General features: G+C 39.4%; 1 protein-coding gene across 10 annotated transcripts in view; it reads left to right on the plus strand.

Annotated features, from left to right (window-relative positions):
* The window catches only part of elna (elastin a), a 47,216-nt gene that overhangs the window by 12,798 nt on the left and 14,767 nt on the right, over positions 1-19,651 (plus strand). For 5 of the 10 annotated variants that reach the window (XM_079676195.1, XM_079676196.1, XM_079676197.1 and 2 more), the window contains 35 exons: positions 7,307-7,345; positions 7,485-7,574; positions 9,003-9,032; positions 10,463-10,495; positions 10,867-10,944; positions 11,305-11,352; positions 11,466-11,528; positions 11,954-11,986; positions 12,092-12,166; positions 12,904-12,942; positions 13,043-13,126; positions 13,223-13,273; positions 13,391-13,453; positions 13,668-13,712; positions 13,937-13,981; positions 14,205-14,252; positions 14,377-14,430; positions 14,708-14,770; positions 15,033-15,083; positions 15,221-15,283; positions 15,367-15,417; positions 15,537-15,599; positions 15,887-15,940; positions 16,199-16,249; positions 16,367-16,456; positions 16,719-16,769; positions 16,887-16,949; positions 17,033-17,083; positions 17,183-17,392; positions 17,745-17,789; positions 17,906-18,019; positions 18,240-18,308; positions 18,454-18,630; positions 19,156-19,368; positions 19,470-19,556. In XM_079676195.1, the coding sequence (XP_079532321.1) occupies positions 7,307-7,345; positions 7,485-7,574; positions 9,003-9,032; positions 10,463-10,495; positions 10,867-10,944; positions 11,305-11,352; positions 11,466-11,528; positions 11,954-11,986; positions 12,092-12,166; positions 12,904-12,942; positions 13,043-13,126; positions 13,223-13,273; positions 13,391-13,453; positions 13,668-13,712; positions 13,937-13,981; positions 14,205-14,252; positions 14,377-14,430; positions 14,708-14,770; positions 15,033-15,083; positions 15,221-15,283; positions 15,367-15,417; positions 15,537-15,599; positions 15,887-15,940; positions 16,199-16,249; positions 16,367-16,456; positions 16,719-16,769; positions 16,887-16,949; positions 17,033-17,083; positions 17,183-17,392; positions 17,745-17,789; positions 17,906-18,019; positions 18,240-18,308; positions 18,454-18,630; positions 19,156-19,368; positions 19,470-19,556 (2,484 nt within the window). The remainder of the gene's footprint in view (positions 1-7,306; positions 7,346-7,484; positions 7,575-9,002; positions 9,033-10,462; positions 10,496-10,866; positions 10,945-11,304; positions 11,353-11,465; positions 11,529-11,953; positions 11,987-12,091; positions 12,167-12,903; positions 12,943-13,042; positions 13,127-13,222; positions 13,274-13,390; positions 13,454-13,667; positions 13,713-13,936; positions 13,982-14,204; positions 14,253-14,376; positions 14,431-14,707; positions 14,771-15,032; positions 15,084-15,220; positions 15,284-15,366; positions 15,418-15,536; positions 15,600-15,886; positions 15,941-16,198; positions 16,250-16,366; positions 16,457-16,718; positions 16,770-16,886; positions 16,950-17,032; positions 17,084-17,182; positions 17,393-17,744; positions 17,790-17,905; positions 18,020-18,239; positions 18,309-18,453; positions 18,631-19,155; positions 19,369-19,469; positions 19,557-19,651) is intronic. The other 5 variants (XM_079676198.1, XM_079676204.1, XM_079676200.1 and 2 more) reach the window with 5 other exon arrangements.

A 19,651-nucleotide genomic window follows, 5' to 3' on the forward strand; every position in this document is an offset into this window, starting at 1 on the left:
AGACTGCAAGCAACTGCCTGTAAATGCGTATAATGCAAATATACAAAGACACACACCACAAGTTACTTTAACTGTTGGTTATTCAGACACTATACATATGTGAAAGAAGGCCTTTTCTTCTCTTCTTTCCTCCACAATTCCCTAATGTGTCCTTAAAAAAAAGTCTCAGTTCCAAGTGTTAAATATCTTGGAAGCTAGACTGTCTGCAGAGGACATTAGAATTAGCCCACCCAATATACACACAGCAATTACTGTGTGTATATTCACATTGGAAATGCCTGTAGCTACCCAATCGTTTTTTTTTTTTTAGATGATCTCACAAGATGTTGTTAGTGTCTTTTTAATAATCTCCTTAATTTTTCCAAGAATAAAAATGAAATTGGCATAAAGCAAGAGTAAGATAAGGCTTTATTAGTTTAAAATTGTGTCTAATCAGTCACGCTAATTACAATTTCTAACTTCCCAAATGGAACCAATGCTTTCACTATGGCTCCATAACAGCATCCTGGCTTTCACCAGCCAGTTCTGTTTGCATGATAGTTTTCATGTGACTATGTTACCACCGGTCTAATTTCTTTCCATGTTCGCTGTGTTGGTTGATGAGCCATCCCGTCGCATGCTCTCCCGGCCTCTCCCCTGCTCCGTTGGCCAGGAGGCCTGGATCATGGAGCGCTATCGTTGTCCATCTGGCAGCACAGCCTGAGTGTTGTTTATGTAGTGATGGAGAAGGAGTCCAGGAAGACAGATCACCAGTTGAAGGACCTTCTTATTTTGAACCGAAGTCTGTTAAACCTGAGAGCCTGTTTAGTGGGTTTGTGACTGAGTAAGTAATTACAATGACGTTTTCTGAGCCAGTCGAAGCTATTTGTCCCCCACTGTGCAACACTGTTATTGGCATATAAATATTAGGAACACGGTTTATGATCAAGGATTTACACATATCTTACAGTATATCTGAGTTTAAGTGTAATGCAGGCTTGCAGTTGTTTTGCAACTTAAAGGTCCCGTATCATACTGTTTTTCATCAATATCTTATAGGTCTCAGATATATACAAAACATGTCTCACCCATTGTAGCATCCCATAATCCCCTCTGTTTCAGCCCTGTTTCAAAAGTGCTGATTCTGTGTCTGTTACTTTAGATGAAAATAAGGAGCCACTCCCCACGCCCCTCTGAGAAATATTTGGTTAAAAATAACACAATGGTGCTCTAGGAGGAGATTCAGGTGATAAGGTGGCCGGTGTTACCTTGGTTGGTTATTGGCTAATGGTTACACAAGCCAAAAAATTATTATGACATCATAAAGTGGCCGAAATCTGATCAGCTGACAGACAGGTTTTTAATAAATGGATCAGGACAAAAAGAGAGAGAATCTTTTTTCCTGAAACTTTTAAAAGGGGACACATGTTTATGTATATTGTAAAATACATGAAAACGTGGATTTTGTATAATAGTTGACCTTTAAAGCAAGGCTTTTGAAACGTTGGTTTATTTATTTTTCAGTACATTTGTAATGATGTGAGTCGCTTTAGTGAAATGTTCTGGATATCTGGATTATCCAATACTTCCCCAGATTCAGTGCTGTATTAAATGACTTCAGCTTTGGCCTTATTTAGTATCTCTAACTTACATGTAATGTACAACTTGGTAACAGCGATCCAACTGTCAGACAATTTATCTGTTGCTCACTTTTTCTTTGTAAAGTATCCCATATGTTTGCAATAGTGAAATGCTTTAGATGACTGCACAATGATCACAGCCTTTATAATGACTCAAGAACTTTGAAAATAGTTTTGAAGCTAACCCCATGAACCTAATATCAGTGGTTCAATATGCATGATTTAAGCCGAGCTGACCTGTAGAGCACTGGTCTAAACCCTGAGTTGTCAGAAAATGATTCAGCAGGATAGCAGTTACATTCATATGTGGAACATCTGGAGGAGGAAACACACTTGGCCAACTTTACATACCATTGTCATAGCTGTGTTTGTTTACTGGTTATCACACCCTATCAAATATTCACATAATGAACTTCTCTAGACATAGAACTTCAGCAGTTTTTTCAAAATTGGATTCTTTGGGTTTTACTGTATATTCTAATGCTTGCAGTTTGTTTCTGCCGTGTCTGAATGGCTTTCCAGAACATGCTGTGTGTGTGTGTGCCAAGCTAAAAATGGGTAACGGTATGAGCACCGGCTTAGGGATACTCTTCAGACATACTCAGAGGCTCAGTGTTGGCAGAGTAACTGTGACATTCCTTTAAAAGTGGTTAAAAGTGGGACAGCAGAGGATCACAACTCTCACAGAAACTGCAACAAGAGACAAGTCTTGGTGAAAACTAATAGCATATCTTGTTCTGCTCTGTATAACTTGTGGCAAAAACAATTACATCACAAACTCAGTGAATGTGTTGTAATGCATGGTGTACACATTAGCACAGTTTGAATTAAGGGACAGCAGTAATGGTCTTTGAACAGATGTGTTTGAACTAAGGCATGTGAGTGTGGGGGTGAGAGGACTCAGGCTGGTGAGATCAGACCGCCACAGATGCCATTGGGCAAAGCGGCCAAGTTTGGCACAGTGGCACTGCTTGTAATCCTCATAGCGTGTAATAGGGACTTTCACAGTAAACCCTAATTTGGAACTATTTGTAATATGCCTGAGAGATCATGTTACTTGACGACAAAATGTGGGGGTTGATGAGATCCTCAAGTTTATTCATCATTGTTAGTGCTTACAACACATTGAAACACATTAGTTTGATTTACTTGTCACCTATAAAGATGTACAAAGACCACCTAACAATGATGTTCACACTGATTTTAACCTGAAGGCTGCCCCCTCATGTTAGATAATGAGGCACCCTTTCCCTGTTCGTCTCTAGAAGCTCTGACAGTTTTGCACTTGGGGTCATCTGGCAACGAGGGAGGCTGTGGCTTTGGGACCTCTCATAGTGTCAATGACTCCATGGAAAAGGAAATCGAAAACAATAAAAGGCTTGCCGCCAAAGTCGGCTGGCTCCACACCAGCCAGAGGTGAAGAGAGTTTGTTTGTAGTGGTGTGACTGTTTGAATGCCTAATCAGTCCAACATGCGACCGGTCCAGCTTCTCGCAGTTGGTTCCTGTGACTGACAGCACAGAGAACCTGGAAGTGACAAGGAGCAGGGGAGGTCACAGGAGAGCGTTAGGGTGTCCACTTGTCTCACGCGATATGGAATCACTACAGCACCTCGCACCATTGTGCTCTCATCTAGCTTGTCCTGCGTCAATTCAAAAGAATGCAATCTATCCAGCAACTTGGAGGTGGAACAGTGTGATCATTTGACACTGATTTAAATGTGGTGTCATGACTGCGAAGGACATACTAATGGACTTTGCTCTTAAAGTTAAACTGTTTAAGGGACCACAGCCGGAGAACAGAATCTCAGAGTCAGTCAGAGTGGACTGCTTCTCTGGCGACCTCCACAGAGCCTTTGAAGATAAAGTTATCATGACATTTGGGAAAATTGCAGCATTAGCATGGCCAAAGAATGCCTCTGTGCTTCTTGCCACTTTTTTTTTACTCTTTGTGTTTATGGTTTGACGGTTTGTACATCAGTTCTGGTGTTTTGTTGAAGAATCACAATTGATCATCTTTCTGTGTCTTTCTCACCAACAGTATTTTTAAAAGGTTATGATAGACATAAAATACATTTTTCTGTCTCCTGGTGTTTTACTAAACAAAGATTTGTTCTTAGAACTTTTGCCTGATTAAATATGAGCTAACACAAAGACTATGGTGAAAAACAAATACCCCAAATTTCCTGGACCTTCCAGAGCTCAAGCCCCAAAATCTGCTTTCTGAGCGTCTGCTGTCAGTTACAGTGGATCTCTGCCATAGAATTCCTTGCTCTCTTAAATTAAACCCTTCACCAGGCCCAGCTGGTTCGCAAAGTAGGGAGAAGGGGAAGAGGGGAGATGGAATGGAGCGAGTAAATCCATCTTTCACTTCTCCAGCTTGGCAACCTCTGCTTTTTGCCATTAACACTTCATGTCTGGTCGGCGCAACTCCTGAGGCATCTTTTGGAGAGGAGTGAAAAGGACGCAGAAATTGGGAGAACAAGTAAGAGAGAGGAACTAAGAGCTGAAGACAATGTTTTGATTAATGTCTCTTGTATTCCCCTGGTCTGAAACAGAGGATTACCTTACCTAACCCCAGTGGAGCATGAGCAAAAAAAAATTCCGTTTTGAGATTGAACCCAGATATATCTGTGCTCACTGGCTCACATCCATCACTTGTACTGGACCCAAGTACGACAACATGACTGGTGACTGAAAGAACCAGCCATACTGTCTGGCCAGTTTTGTTCCAGTGTCAGTCTTCAGTGTAAATACCAACGCACAAGACATGGTACGGCAGGAGGCGATGAATATTACAGCTTGTCCCTCAACACATTTTCATTTCACATTCCTTCATTGTCAGAGAATGTCAAGACTTACTTGTACCCTTGCTGAGGTCATACCTTAACCTGCCGCCACAAATGAATCACCATTATAGGGTAACGGTAAATTATTCACTGACACGTCATCCTAAATTTCACCTCAATAACCTTCAGGTGCACTGCACAGCTGGGAAAGCCAGTGGTCTTTTCTGAATGGAAACTAGCTAGTAAGCCATGTGTCTATCACCTTCTTTTTTTTGTTTAAATGAAGGAAACTATGATGCATTGCAGTACTGCTTCACTTACCTTCCAATATCCTTGGCCCTGAATCCTCCCTCCTGTGTAGTATTTGGTTTCGGTCCCCTCCATTTCATATTCTGAGTATTGACCTTTTCTAGGACTCCTTTGTCCAAAGCCCAAGACAGTTGGGGGTTTCAAATGGTCTCTGTGGCTTTTTCCTATAATGCCTTGATGATCACAAAGAAAATAAGACACTGCATAAGTCTACAGAAATCCTTCAGCTTGTCAGCAATCAAGAAATACTGGGAGCCGGACCAAAGAAACGAGATGAAATGATATCACGGCCATGGTGCAGACTTTCGATGTGTGTGGTTCAAGAAAACAAACAACATTGCTGTAGACTTCCAATAATATGTGAGCTAAAACAGGTCTATTTGTGTGAACTGACATGTTGCAACAATAGTAGTTTAACAAAAGAACAGAGAGCTCTTGTATAAAAACTCTACCCCAGTTCTAGCAAATATACAATCAGTAGATGCCAAAGTAACAGTGGTCCAGATTTTGTTAGCATACCCACATTCCACCCCTATAATTCCCAATCTCCAGAGTAGAATCTGTTACTTTGGAGCATATTATTTGCCCAGTGTTGTGATGTCAGAACTACACACGATAACGTTTTTTTTTCTTCTTCTTCCTCGTATAAACCTTGCATCTTTCAAGGCCTGCACTCATGGTCGCACACACGGACACACACCCTCTGAGGTTGACTTCTGCGTGTCTGCATCTTGTCTCCTGATCTCAAATCGGAGAGTTGAGCTCAACGTGGCAGGTGCTGGCCCTCACGCCAGTTGGGGTGATGGCCAGATGATGGATGACTAACCGAAACGTCTCTGCTCTCTCTTCATGTATCATGTTCCATTAACATACAGAATCTCTGTTGCGCAGACTATGCTGTATATATTCCAACACTCACGATGACAAACATAAACCACATTGGACATTCTGTAATCCGAAGGCCAGACCAGACAGAACTTTTTTCTGTAACGATCTTGTTTTTTTCCTTCAAACTTTTGTAGGCATGTGGAGCTGACTGATAAAAAAAAGATGGATAAATGAGACAGATTCCTTGTGTCAATGCAAGATGCACTGGATAAATGAAAGCCCAATATCAGACTGATTTATATAATAATTGATTACTGTTGTTATTACTTTGAGGTGTGTCTTGGGATGGTTGAGCAATCGAGGCGTATCGAGCAGAAAGCTTTGAAGGAGATGGATTATTGAAAGGATTCTTAGTTTAGTGTTTGGGCTTGCATTTCATGCTTAATCTGGCAAGGCCAGTGCCCACATTTGTTTTGACTAAGTCATGAAACTCCACACTTCCAACTTTATATCCGTGTCTCCCTGCACATTCCTGATCTTCGTCAGTATCATTACCTGCACCCTGCAGATTGCTGGACTTCGATCTTGCCCTCCAGTCTGACCCCCCCACTCCTCACCTCCTTCCCTCAGCTGGTTTCCCATGCTCAGTTGCACTCACCCTAGATTTAGTTGGCTTAAACATATGGATGAAAACAAGATCCTTGGTGGAATTGCTTGCTGGCAGCTTTCAAATGTCCAGTCATTACTCCAACATGTTTATCTCTGATTGGGGAAAGAGCAGTTCACAGCCTCTTTTAATACAACTCATTTTTTGTTGTTGATAAAAACCATTAAAAGTGTAAAAGTGTTTTGTGTATACATTTAACAAATGTTAAGCAGGAATTTGAACATTTGTTTTACATGTCAGTCCCATACAATGTTTTTTTCCCCCTATTTCATATCAGCCACTTAACCCAAGCAGTGCAATAATTCACTTATAAATATTTCTAAGTATTTCCAAATGTTTTATCTTCTCATGACAATTTTACATGTGCATGTTTTAAGATTTATGGCAACGATAAAATACAATTGAGTTTGAAATTCAATATGTGTAATGGTATCGTCTGTGGTTTCACTTTTCTGGGTTTTTTATTTTAAGATTTGAATTTATTTTTCATGAGCAGGTGATGAGCATTTAATTTCATGTCTTTTCCCTCTTTCCAAACGTATTTAAAATTCTCTTTCTTTATGCTCGATATGTTTCCTCTTGTCAGCAACGAGATACCAAAGCTGGGATATAACTTTAATTGTGTGTTAAATCCGGCCAAAAGCTTTTGCCGCCCAGAGATTAGTTTGAAGCTTTTGGTATCAGAAAGAACACACTGCTCCCTCCAGTGTTTAGATGACAGCATGACCAGATGATCAGGCATATTTCATGTTTGGTCTATCATGTTTCTGACTCACTGGGGGTCAACTCTTTCCCCGCCTAAGGTGCAGTTCTTGGCTCGAAAAACATAAATGTTTTCAATCAAACCTAATCAAGCACACATGATATTGTGTAATTTTTCATGTGCCTTATTTTTTTTAAATACATTAGGAAGGAGAAATTACAGATCCTGTAAAATGTCTTGATGAAAGATTGCGTGATGTTTTTATTTAATGATAATTACTGCTGAATAAATCACGTTTCTGTTATTATTGCTGCCATCTGCAATGTGTTACAATATTTCTCATGTTGTTCCTTTCTCTTTACTCAACTGCCTATATATCATTTTCTCGCCAAGGTTACGGCAATCTAGGAGGCGGTGGAGGTTATGGAGGAGGTGAGTTTGTGTCATTTGGAATTAAAACTGAAATTGCTGGTGTGTGTAACATTTAGTTGAAATACGGTTATAACACTATATTCTTTATACCACAATAGATTATGAAACTCACTCACCTTTGCCCTTTTGTTTTCTTTAGGTGGTTATGGTGGTTATGGTGGTTACGGTGGATATGGTGGAGGAAATGGAGGCTTTTTCCCAGGAGCTGGACAGAAGGCTGCTAAAAGAGGTACAGCAGAGGGCAGAACATGTCTGGGTAGATATTAAATATACATATCCTATAAAGGGACCAGCCAATGGTACCTTATTGATGCTATGTTTAAACAAATAACGGACGGCAGTCAGATTGTCAAACTTTCAGAGTCTAATGAACTTTTTGAGACCCAGGGTGACCTTTAAACTAAAGTATTGCATTAACATCAACTACTCTATAGCACTCTATTGTAGTTGTACATCAGTAAAATAGACATTCCCAGATAAATACTTCACCCCAAAAGTGCAGTTTAATCCAAGTCTCATTTTACCAGTCACTGCTTGCAGAGATCATGCATGTGTTTTAGAAATAGTGAGCGTATGACTTGATAAATGACACTTGGATCATTCTGCAAGCGTTGTGTGAGAGTTTGTAAACACAGTTTTACTATTGTTTAGTGTTTAAATACTGCCCTCATATACCTCAAGTCACCAAGAATTGTTTCTTTTTTTTTATCTACATCATCATGAAGACATGCATGAAAAAGATTCTTCCAGAATGTAAGGTAACAAGGGATGAGTCATTAGTATAAAACATATTTCTTTAAGCGTATAGCTGCTTTCAGTGTGTTTAACACTTTAACTTTGTTGCTTCAGCTGGTTGTATCATTTACTTAAAATGATTTTGAAGATATCAATTAGACTTGAACAACATGACCCCTGATGTTGGTCTATTTCTTAGTATTTAAAAAACACAAGATAGATTTGTGTATCAATATTTACTCTAGGTTTGAATTTCTTGTGTATTCAAAGTTTATCTTTCAATCGGACACAATATGTGACTCATCATTTTTTCCTTGACTCTTAAACGGGCATCTTTCTAAAACAGTCTTCAGTGCAGGAGGCTCAGGGGCTGGAATGGAAACTGGGGGTCATCAAACAGAATGATGTATTTTTGTTTCTTTGGAACGAGACACTGATCTTATTCCACATGCCTGTTTTAAGATGTGTGTTTTGATGGCTGCAGTGATAATATGTGGCTTTCCACTTTGTTTCAACCTTTCAGTTTAAATGCCTCAAATTACAAAGCTTGGTTCTCATATTTCCTTTTTTGGCTTGTAGTAAAAGAACCCTGTAGATGTGAAATGGAAATTGTGATCTTTTTAAAATGTATATTTGGAACCACAAAGATGATCTCTTCCTTGTGTTGAAAAACCTTTTGTGGCATCAGTATAGGTATCATGCAAATGAACTGCAACACTATTTTTCAACACTGGCTTTGTATTTACTCAGGAAAGCAACTGCACAAATCAGTTTGGTTGAATCATTGCCACACATGAAAACGTTTTCTGTTTCTGAGACTAAACATAAAAAGCCACAGATAATCTGCTATGGTTCCTTGAGGGTTATAACATAAACCTCTTGTAGTGATGAATACAACTACAATTCTGGTGTCCTCCTCCAGGTGCAGGAGGATCTCTGCTACCACATGCAGGTAAGCTGATTGTTGGCCAGATGGCAGACTACTGTACAAACGTGAACTTTTACAGATCTGCATGCTTCTGTTGCCAATAGGAATGTTTCAAATTAATGGTAACTCAGCATGAAAAACCGTTTGGCAAACACAAGCACATTTTTATATTGTAGCTGCAAACCTAGGACTGTTTAAACTTCAACAGAGTGATCTTAAAGTCTGTGCTTTGTCTGTGTGCGCAAACGACGTGCTTGAAATTATGGAGTCTGATTAAGCATGGAGTTGTTGTACCGTGGCGAAGAGCCTGCTATTAAGTATTGGTTGGCAACGACCACACTGCAGCCCCTAGAGTCAGTCTGTATTCCTTTCATGACACTCAAAATAAAGAGTTTCCTCAAAGCTAAAGAGCGCAGACAATACAAAACATTCCCTTTCCAAATGTTTCCTCATCGAATCTCCCTGAAGACATACTTAAGGCAGTGCGCAATGTCTGTCCGGCAATGTCCGGGGAGTTTAACATGACAAATGGACAAAAAAGTTTCAACAAACAAACCAATGTGTTTTATCCTGCTGCCAAACTCCCTTATGAGTTAAGTTGATGGCTCATTTCCTGCAGGGGATAGCCAAATAAATGAGGCATTTGATGAGGCAAGGCTAATGCCAGGCATGCTGCCTGACTATACTGATTTGATTTAAACTCAGCCATGTTGCTTTTGAAAATAGCATGATGACAGGCGTGTACAGCCCGATTAGCTGCTCTCTAGTATAGCAGTGTTCAGTCCTTCGATGGCTCCCTGCTGAAATGAACCTGGCACAAGTAGACTGCTCACACCTCTGCTCAGCATCACAGGGCCCTCCAGTGGCCATGGGATGTAACACTACTGAGTATTTGTTTTGTAAGGTTTTCTTTACTGTTATTCTCACAAAATGTTTGAATGGCTTTATCCTCAGACCTGTACATGTATATCAATATCTTCTGTTTACAGTGGTGCTCAGTAAATAAGTACATCACTATAGTACTTTGCTGAAGTACAATAATGATGTACCTTAAGAATTGTCCATGTCTGTTTCTTACTCAACTACAATTGATAGGCACTACATGTGATTACTTTGAAATGAAATAAATACTTAAATACAAATAATTATCATCAGTTACTTTAGGTTAGGATTAACTTTACATCCTTTGGTAGAAAATCGCATTCAACTGTAAAACTATACTAAAGTAGAACATTTTTAAAATAATTGAAAGCTTTACAATTAACAATAAAGTAATGAACACATTAATACATCAATAATGGTATGTTTATTATTCTAAAATGGTCTGTTGTGCAGAATGAGTACTTTTGCTTTTGGTACTTTAAGTATATTCTGATTTCTCAAGTAACATTTCAATGATCTGAGTACTTCGTCCAATTTTGTGTGTTTCTGTCTGTGTACTTTTACTTCAACAGGCGCAGGAACTGGATCCGCAGTACCTGTTGGAGGCAAGACTAACACATCATTATTCTTTATTACATTTTGCACTGTTGATGGTCATAACGTGATTTCTGCCTCCCAAGGACTTCAACAACCATTAGCATTCCTTTTGAAACTGTAATGCTTTAGGAATTCTACAACATTGCAAACCTCAAATTGGCCCTTTGTTCTCTGACCGGGAGCAACTTTCGGCTGCAAATATAGTACTTATCCCTAATGTATTTAAGAAACACTTTTATAGTTAGTAAAGTGTTGAGAGTCCTTGGGAGGCAGAAACCACATGTACAGCTTGACTCAGCTTCTGGTCAAAGTAGATGCTTATGTTTTTCACCTTTATATATTTGTTGTCAGATGTAGTAACTTTTAATCTTTTTTTCAGGACCTGTTATTCCTCAGATGGGCCTTCCAGGAGGGGGTCTTGGTGGTGGTCTTGGAAATAAAGCTTCCAAAGTGCCAGGTTTGACTCAACCACTAACTGAAAAGGCTGAAGTAGGCAGACAGGATGCAATTTAGTAGACTGCAAAACACCATCTAATTATCTTTTTCATTCATATATTCATCATGTATTTAGTTTCAAATGTATCCCAAAAGATATCCTTTACATAATCTTTTAAAAAGGACAGTTGATCTGAGGTGCTTAACAGAGCAAAGACAAGTTAAACAAAATAAACATACATACATTATACATATATACATGTATGTATATGCTAATGTGTGAAATGCACATGCAATGAAGCTAAAAAAGTAGGTTAGTGTTTATTACATATTTGATTGTGGATAAAGAAGTGCAATGCTATCCTCTGATTGGCTGTGGCAGGTATCGGAGTGCCGGGACTTTACCAAGGTGGACTGGTACCTGGACAAGGTTTGTATCTTTCATTGATTTATCTCAGGCAATATTTGTCACCTTTTTCATCAAGTGATTTTTTTTAATCTGAGATTCATGTATTATCTTTTGTTTGCTCATCGCTACTTCAGGGTTTGGCGGACGTGGAGTTCTGCCTGGTGTGGCGACAGGAACTGGCCTGAATCCAAAGTCTAGTAAGGGTTCCCTCATGAGTGTTGGGAGTTTTTTAATTTATTTAATGTCCATCGCATGCCACTTTTTTTATTACACTTTGCAACAAAATACAATCACAGGGAACACAGCTGTGGCAGATAAAACAATAAAATAAACAATACTTCAATAGACAACGCAAAGATGTATTCAAAGGAACACTAAAGGTAAATAATAAACACATGAACTAAGTCAATTAATTTTGTTAAATGTAGGCTGGTTGTCAAGTACATTATATATCCAAAAAGGATCATGGTCTGTATGCAGTTTACTGATATATATTCAACAAATATTTTTGTTTTAAGGCCAGTGTTTGTGTCATTGCTAAAACTCGTCTCATAATTACATTCATACCTTCATCTTTTTTCATCTTCGTGTCTGATTGGATTGTTTGATTGTTTTGTTGCAGTTGGAGGGGCAGGACAAGCAGGTCAAGGACCAGGTAACTAGATTTATAATATGCTATATTACAAACATATACATTTGTGTTTTTGTCAGTATTATTGGTTTTTGATAATCAAGTCTGTACACATGTATTCTGTCACAGGAGGTCGTGGGTACGGTGGCCCGATGCAGCCGGGACTGTTCCACGGATACCCCCTAAAATCCCCCAAAGTGCAAGGTGAGATATATATCCCTGTGGGTCAAAGCAGATGGTTTTTACTTACATTTTGGATTTTGTTCAAACTTTATATATGCTTTTCAAAACAAAGAAAAAAAATATTTTAAAATGTTGGCTGAGTTGCTTATTTATATATCAATGAAGTTTGGTAGGGGCACAGAAAATAATCAAAATGATTGAAAGGCACAAGCAATTGCCAAATGTGTCATTACTGGCATTTTAAAATTGAAAAGGTCCAATCATGATTAGTTTGAATTTCAACATCTGTAACAGAATCAGAATCAGGGATCTGACAAGCCTTGTTTTCCAGTCGCAAAAAAAACCTTCCTTAATTAAAGTAGGACATTAATTCAAAACTGAATTTATATTTAAAGATCTTTTAAGACATATACATTGGGTATTATTAAGGACTATGTATTAGAGGCAAAACAAAAGACAAAAGCTAACCAAAAGCAGCTGCTTCCAAACACACTAACAAGTGCAATTCTACCTCAGTAATGTAATAATGCACTACATGGAATAACTAATACAATTTACTATAATTAATTACTGTAAAAGCTGTTTTTAATGTATTTGAAGCAATCAAGTCAAGTAAATGGCAACATAATTCCACTGCGTTTTAAACTTTCAACCATGTCTCAGAAAATGCATTTTATACCCAGTTTTTAAGGTTTTGCCAAGCAGCATTATTTTTGGCTCATTGTTTGGCCCCGATGTATTTGTCTCACTCCCCTCAGCTGGCTACGGAACAAAAGCCGGTGGCAAACAACCTTTAGGTAAGACAAGTTTCCGAATTTTTACTTTTTTTTGCAAACATTTGGCCTAACCTTGGCATACGTTCACTGGTGAATGATGTTTCACATTACAATGTTTCAGGTTATGGCTTTGGTAATGGCGGCGCTGGACTTCCTGGAGGACAGGGTGGTCCTGTGTTGAGGCCTGGATATCCTGTTGGAACTGGTGTGTTTTTACGAGTGTACTGACAATTTATATGTTGTAGAATTAAAAAATAAAAGACTAAAGAATGATAAATGTTTCTTTTCTTTTTTTCTACAGGAGTTGGACCCGGTGGCATCTCCCTTGCTCAGGCTAAAGCTGCCAAATATGGTAGCCTACCTGATTTATTTTGTGCAGTGCCTTTGTAACAACAAATTATTATACAATTTGTGAGACATTAGTAAAGAAACACATTGTATCTCACTAAAGTTTGTGATTTCTTTTCAGGTGTTGGCAATCTTGGCAATGTTGGCGGTGCTGGTGGTCTGTATCCAGGGCAGGTGCCAGGAGGTAGGGTATCATGGTGCCATTTTCACACCTTCTTGACCCATACATTTAATCCAAATCTGTCGGATGTTGGAAAAAAAACATGTCATGGCATCTCACCTGCTCAGGCTAGAGCTACCAAATGGTAGCGACTATGCTTTTCCAACAAGGAAAAAAATACAAAACAAATGTTGAAACACCAGTAAAGAAACACTGAAGTTTGTGATTTCTTCTTCAGGTGTTGGCGGTGCTGGTGTTCAGTATCCAGGGCAGGTGCCAGGAGGTAGAGTATCAACGAAAAAAAATGTTTTGCATCCTCGTGACTTAAAAGTTCATTCCACGTCCGAAAAAACTGTTTTGTTTAATGTTGGAATAATTTTTCACATTTGATAGTTAAGAGGGGATTTATTATGGAATAAGGAAAAGACATGCCAGACAATACCATTTGTGAAACATCGGTAAATAAACACATTTGTACCTAACTCAAGGTTTTGATTTCTTCTTCAGGTGTTGGCGGTGCTGGTGGTCTGTATCCATGGCAGGTGCCAGGAGGTAGGCTATCATGGTTTCTTTTTCACACCCTCATGCCTTAAAAGTTTAATTTATATCAATTGGATATTTGAAAAAAAGTATTCTGCCTATATTTGATGGTTAAGTGGAGATAATTATAGAAAAAAGGAAGATGGTCACTAGACGTTTGACCACGGCCTTCAGCTTGACTAGAACAATAGAAAAGACCAAAGAATGCTGAATGTTTTTTTTCTTTCTGCTGCAGTGGGGACCGGTGGCATCTCACCTGCTCAGGCTAAAGCTGCCAAATATGGTAGCTACCTGATTTACTACCAGCAATGCTTTTGCACCAAGAAAAACACAATATAATGTGTGAAACATCATTAAGAAACACATGTGTACGTATACCTAACTAAAGTTTGTTATCCCTTCTTCAGGTGTTGGCAATGTTGGCGGTGCTGGTGGTCTGTATCCAGGGCAGGTGCCAGGAGGTAGAGTATCATGGTGCCATTTTCGCGCAATGCTTTCAAATTTAAATCTATTGGATATTTGAGAAAAATGTCTGCCTATATTGAATGGTTAAGTGTAATTATATAATTAGAAAGGAGGACCGGTAGCATTTCACCTGCTCAGGCTGCCAAATATTATAGTTACCCTGATTTATTACCAGCAATATGTTTGTAGCAAGAAAAGAAAAGAAAACATTGTGTGAAACATTAGTATAAAAACACATGTGTAACTCACTAAGGTTTGTTATTTATTGTTCAGGTGTTGGCAATGTTGGCGGTGTTGGCGGTGCTGGTGCTCAGTATCCATGGCAGGTGCCAGGAGGTAAAGTAACGAGGAAAAACCAAAAAAAACAACTAAAGTGTGCCATTTCCACACCATCAGGAGTTAAAACTGTAATCAAAACCCCAATACAGTATTTCTGGACATTGGAAAAAATATATTTCTGCCCATAGTTGATCTTTAAGATGATACAATTATGGAAAAAAAGGGAAAGGCTCACCAGACGTTTGACTGCAGCCTGCAGCTTTACTAGAACAATAGAGAAGACCAGAGAATCCTGAATGTATTTTTTTTCTTTCTACAGGAGTTGGGACCGGTGGCATCTCACCTGCTCAGGCTAAAGCTGCCAAATATGGTAGATACCTGATTTATTACCAGCAATGCTTTTGTACTAAGAAAAGACAATACAATGTTTGAAACATCAGAAAAGAAACATATATTGTATAATTGTATAACATATTGTATCTCACAAGTTAGTTATTTCTTCTTCAGGTGTTGGCAATGTTGGCGGTGCTGGGGGTGCTGGTATTCCATATACAGGGCAGGTGCCAGGAGGTAAAGGCAGACGTTTGACCACAGCCTACAGCTTTACCAGATCAATAGAGAAGACCAGATAACCCCTTTTTGTCTTTCTACAGGAGTTGGGACCGGTGGCATCTCACCAGCTCAAGCTAAAGCTGCCAAATATGGTAGCTACCTGATTTACTACTAGCAATGCTTTTGTACCAAGAAAAACAAAATGTAATGTGTGAAACATCAGTAAAGAAACACATGTGTACCAAACTAACGTTTGTTATTTCTTCTTCAGGTGTTGGCAATGTTGGCGGTGTTGGGGGTGCTGGTGGTCTGTATCCAGGGCAGGTGCCAGGAGGTAGAGTATCATGGTGCAATTTTCACACCATGCCTTAATTAAAAGTTACATTAAAATCTATTGGATATTTAAGAAACACGTCTGCCTATATTTAATGGTTAAGTGGAGATGATTATAGAAAGGAGGACCGGTAGCATTTCACCTGCTCAGGCTAAAGCTGCCAAATATTATAGTTACCTGATTTATTACCAGCAATACGTTTGTAGCAAGAAAAGAAAACACAATTTGTGAAACATCAGTAAAGAAACACATTTGTAACTCACCAAGGTTTGTGATTTATTTTCCAGGCATTGGTGGTGCTGGTGCTGCTGGTGTTCAGTATCCATGGCAGGTGCCAGGAGGTAAAGTAACGAGGAAAAACAAAAAAACTACTAAAGTGTGCCATTTCCACACCCTCATGAGTTAAAACTGTAATAAACACTCCAATACAGTATTTCTGGATGTTGGAAAAAAGTATTTCTGCCTATAGTTGATGTTTAAGACGAGACAATTATGGAAAAAAAGGGAAAGGGCAACCAGATATTTGACCGCAGCCTGCAGCTTTACTAGAACAATAGAGAAGACCAAAGACTCCTGATGTTTTTTTTTTCTTTCTACAGGAGTTGGGACCGGTGGCATCTCCCCTGCTCAGGCTAAAGCCGCCAAATATGGTAGATACGTTATTATTTACCAGCAATGCTTTTGTACCATGAAAAAACAATATAATGTGTGAAACATAATTAAGAAACACATGTGTACCTAACTATAGTTTGCTATTTCTTCTTCAGGTGTTGGCAATGTTGGCGGTGTTGGCGGTGTTGGCAGTGTTGGCGGTGTTGGCGGTGCTGGTGTTCAGTATCCATGGCAGGTGCCAGGAGGTAAAGTAACGAGGAACAACTGAAAGATAACTAAAGTGTGCCATTTCCATAACATCATGAGTTAAAACTGTAATCAACACCCAAATACAGTATTTTGGGATGTTGGAAAAATATATTTCTGCCTATAGTTGATGTTTAAGACGAGACAATTATGGAGAAAAAAAAGGGAAAGGGACACCAGACGTTTGACTGCAGCCTGCAGCTTTACTAGAACTATAGAGAAGACCAGAGAATCCTGAATGTATTTTTTTTCTTTCTACAGGAGTTGGGATCGGTGGCATCTCACCTGCTCAGGCTAAAGCTGCCAAATATGGTAGCCTTCCTGATTTATTACCAGCAATGCTTTTGTAATAAGAAAAGAAAATACAATTTGTGAAACATCAGTAAAGAAACATATTTGTATCTCACAAGTTAGTTATTTCTTCTTCAGGTGTTGGCAATGTTGGCGGTGCTGGGGGTGCTGGTATTCCATATACAGGGCAGGTGCCAGGAGGTAAAGGCAGACGTTTGACCACAGCCTACAGCTTTACTAGATCAATAGAGAAGACCAGATAACCCCTTTTTTTCTTTCTACAGGAGTTGGGACCGGTGGCATCTCACCTGCTCAGGCTAAAGCTGCCAAATATGGTAGCTACCACATTATTACCTATAATGTTTTTCCAACCAGTAAACATGTGTTTAACATTAGTACAGAACATAATTTGTAAGCTGTGATCTCTGCTCCAGGTGTGGGTGCAGTTGGTGGTGTTGGTGGTGTTACTGGCACTGGTGGACTGTATCCAGGGCAACGGCCAGGAGGCACTGGTGGACTGTATCCAGGGCAACTGCCAGGAGGCACTGGTGGACTGTATCCAGGGCCAGGAGGCACTGGTGGACTGTATCCAGGGCAACTGCCAGGAGGCACTGGTGGACTGTATCCAGGGCAGCTGCCAGGAGGTAAGATACCGTGCAAAAGACAAACAAAAAGGTTAAAGCCATACTAAAGTGAAGTATAGAGCTTCTCAGGATAGTCCTTGGAAAATTCAGTTTGGCAGAGGTTACGAAAGTGATTTTTTTTTTGTTTCCTACAATTCAAACGAATCAGCTCAACAAATTAAGTGCTTTAGAAAGCTACAGCAAGCTTTAGTCGTTTTTTCCACATCCTGCTGACCAAGTGACAGCCTTCTTCTTGGGGAAGAAAGAAATGTGACAAACTTAGCTATGATTAAACCAAATGAAAAGCCACACTGCTGGCGAACATCTGAACTATTATGGTTGATTTTTTTTTTTTTCCGTTCTATCGGAGTAGGTTCTGGAGGCATCTCACCGGCTCAGGCTAAAGCTGCTAAATATGGTAGCCTAACACCTTTATTTCCTACAATGCTTTTCTATCAAGACAAAACATAAAGTTGTGCAACATGATTAAAGAACATGATTGGATCCAAACAGAGTCTGTGCTCTTTGCTGCAGGTTTGGGTGTGGCAGGGGGTGTTGGTGGTGGAGGAGGTGGTGGGGCTGGAGGACAGTATCCAGGGCAACTGCCAGGAGGCACTGGTGGACAGTATCCAGGGCAGGTGCCAGGAGGTATGATCTAGCAAAAGACATAAAAAGCTAAACTGAAAATGTACAGTAATCATTCTTATAACTGAAAAGTGAATAGCATTGTTTGTGTTGTTTTCCCCATTACTTATTTAAAAAATGATGCCATATGCTTGTATTTATGTTTCCATTATATATCCACTCATCTAAGTAACTTAACCTTGAATTCAGTAACAGCATCTCGATAAATGTTGGCTCCAAATAGGATCAAGATTACCAGGAGGTGCACCAGTGTTTGGGGGATATTCACCAGCAGCCAAAGCAGCTAAATATGGTATAGTGTATAAATGAATTAGTGTATAAAGTTTTTTTTGTCTTTGTGTATTTTGTGTATTCACAGGAACATAATCATTTTAGTGGAGTAAGTATTGAATATCATTACGTTTTTTTTCTTGCCCCCTTGGCCCTGCACACTATAGGACAAGGAGGAGCAGGAGGACAATTAGGAACAGGAACACTGGGAGGACAAGGAGGACAAGGCGGACAATTAGGGACCGGAGGACAGGGAGGACAAGGAGGACTGGGAGGACAAGGCGGACAATTTGGGACCGGAGGACAAGGGGGATATTCTGCTGCTGCTAAAGCTGCTAAATATGGTATTTTTTTCCACCAAATATAAAAATCCAACTAAGTTTAGAAACATCTTTATTGTGTTTGGCTTCACTCAAGTCTCTCTTGCAAAAACATATCTTGATTTCAATTATAACAGGATTAATTAAGGGAAATTTACATGGATGGAGAAGAAGCTGTGTTGCCATGACTATAACAGCACTATATATTGCTATAATTATCTTTGGGACATCACAACCTTAAGAAGTTCTGGTGGTGGTTTGTTTAAAGGCAAAGTTTATTTTACAATACGAGAGACTGCTTTTTATCAGTGCAAAGCCAGTGAAATGGAGTTGATGTTCCAAACAGCGACATGTTTAGGATGCACAGAAAAAGGAGGAATAGTCATTTGAGTTTCAGTTTTTTCTTTTAAAGTTCTACTATTGATTTATAGTTGTTTTTCATTGTTATAAATTCTTATATAGATAATTCAATTGCAAGAAAAAACTCAACATCATCCTGCATTTAACCATACCACCAGCTTCACATGGAAATACATTTGTCTTTGACAGGCGTAGGCAGACTAGGAACAGGAGGCCTAGGAGGAGCAGGAGGAGTAGGAACAGGAGGCTTCGGAGGAGCAGGAGGAGTAGGAACAGGAGGCTTCGGAGGAGCAGGAGGAGTAGGAACAGGAGGCTTCGGAGGAGCAGGAGGAGTAGGAACAGGTCTATTAGGTGCAGGAGGAGCAGGAGGATACTCAGCTGCTGCTAAAGCTGCTAAATATGGTAACTCGATTTCAAAATAAATTTCTGACCAGAACTATAGATATTGTAAGTAGTATTTTAAGTGAGTGTGCATGATTAAAATATTATTGTTTCGCATCAAGGTCAAGGCGGTGCAGGGGGTGTTCCAGGTGGTGGTGCAGGTGGAGGAGGAGTTCCTGGACGAGTCCCATTTTTACCAGGATATGGATGTAGGCATGCTCCTTTATCTACATGAGTATTATACGTTTTTTTTTATTACTGACTAAAATCACATCTCTTCTTCTCACCCTCTTCTGGGCATATT

The sequence above is a fragment of the Notothenia rossii genome (genome assembly GCF_949606895.1).
Source record: "Notothenia rossii genome assembly, chromosome: 4".
Lineage (NCBI taxonomy): Eukaryota > Metazoa > Chordata > Actinopteri > Perciformes > Nototheniidae > Notothenia > Notothenia rossii.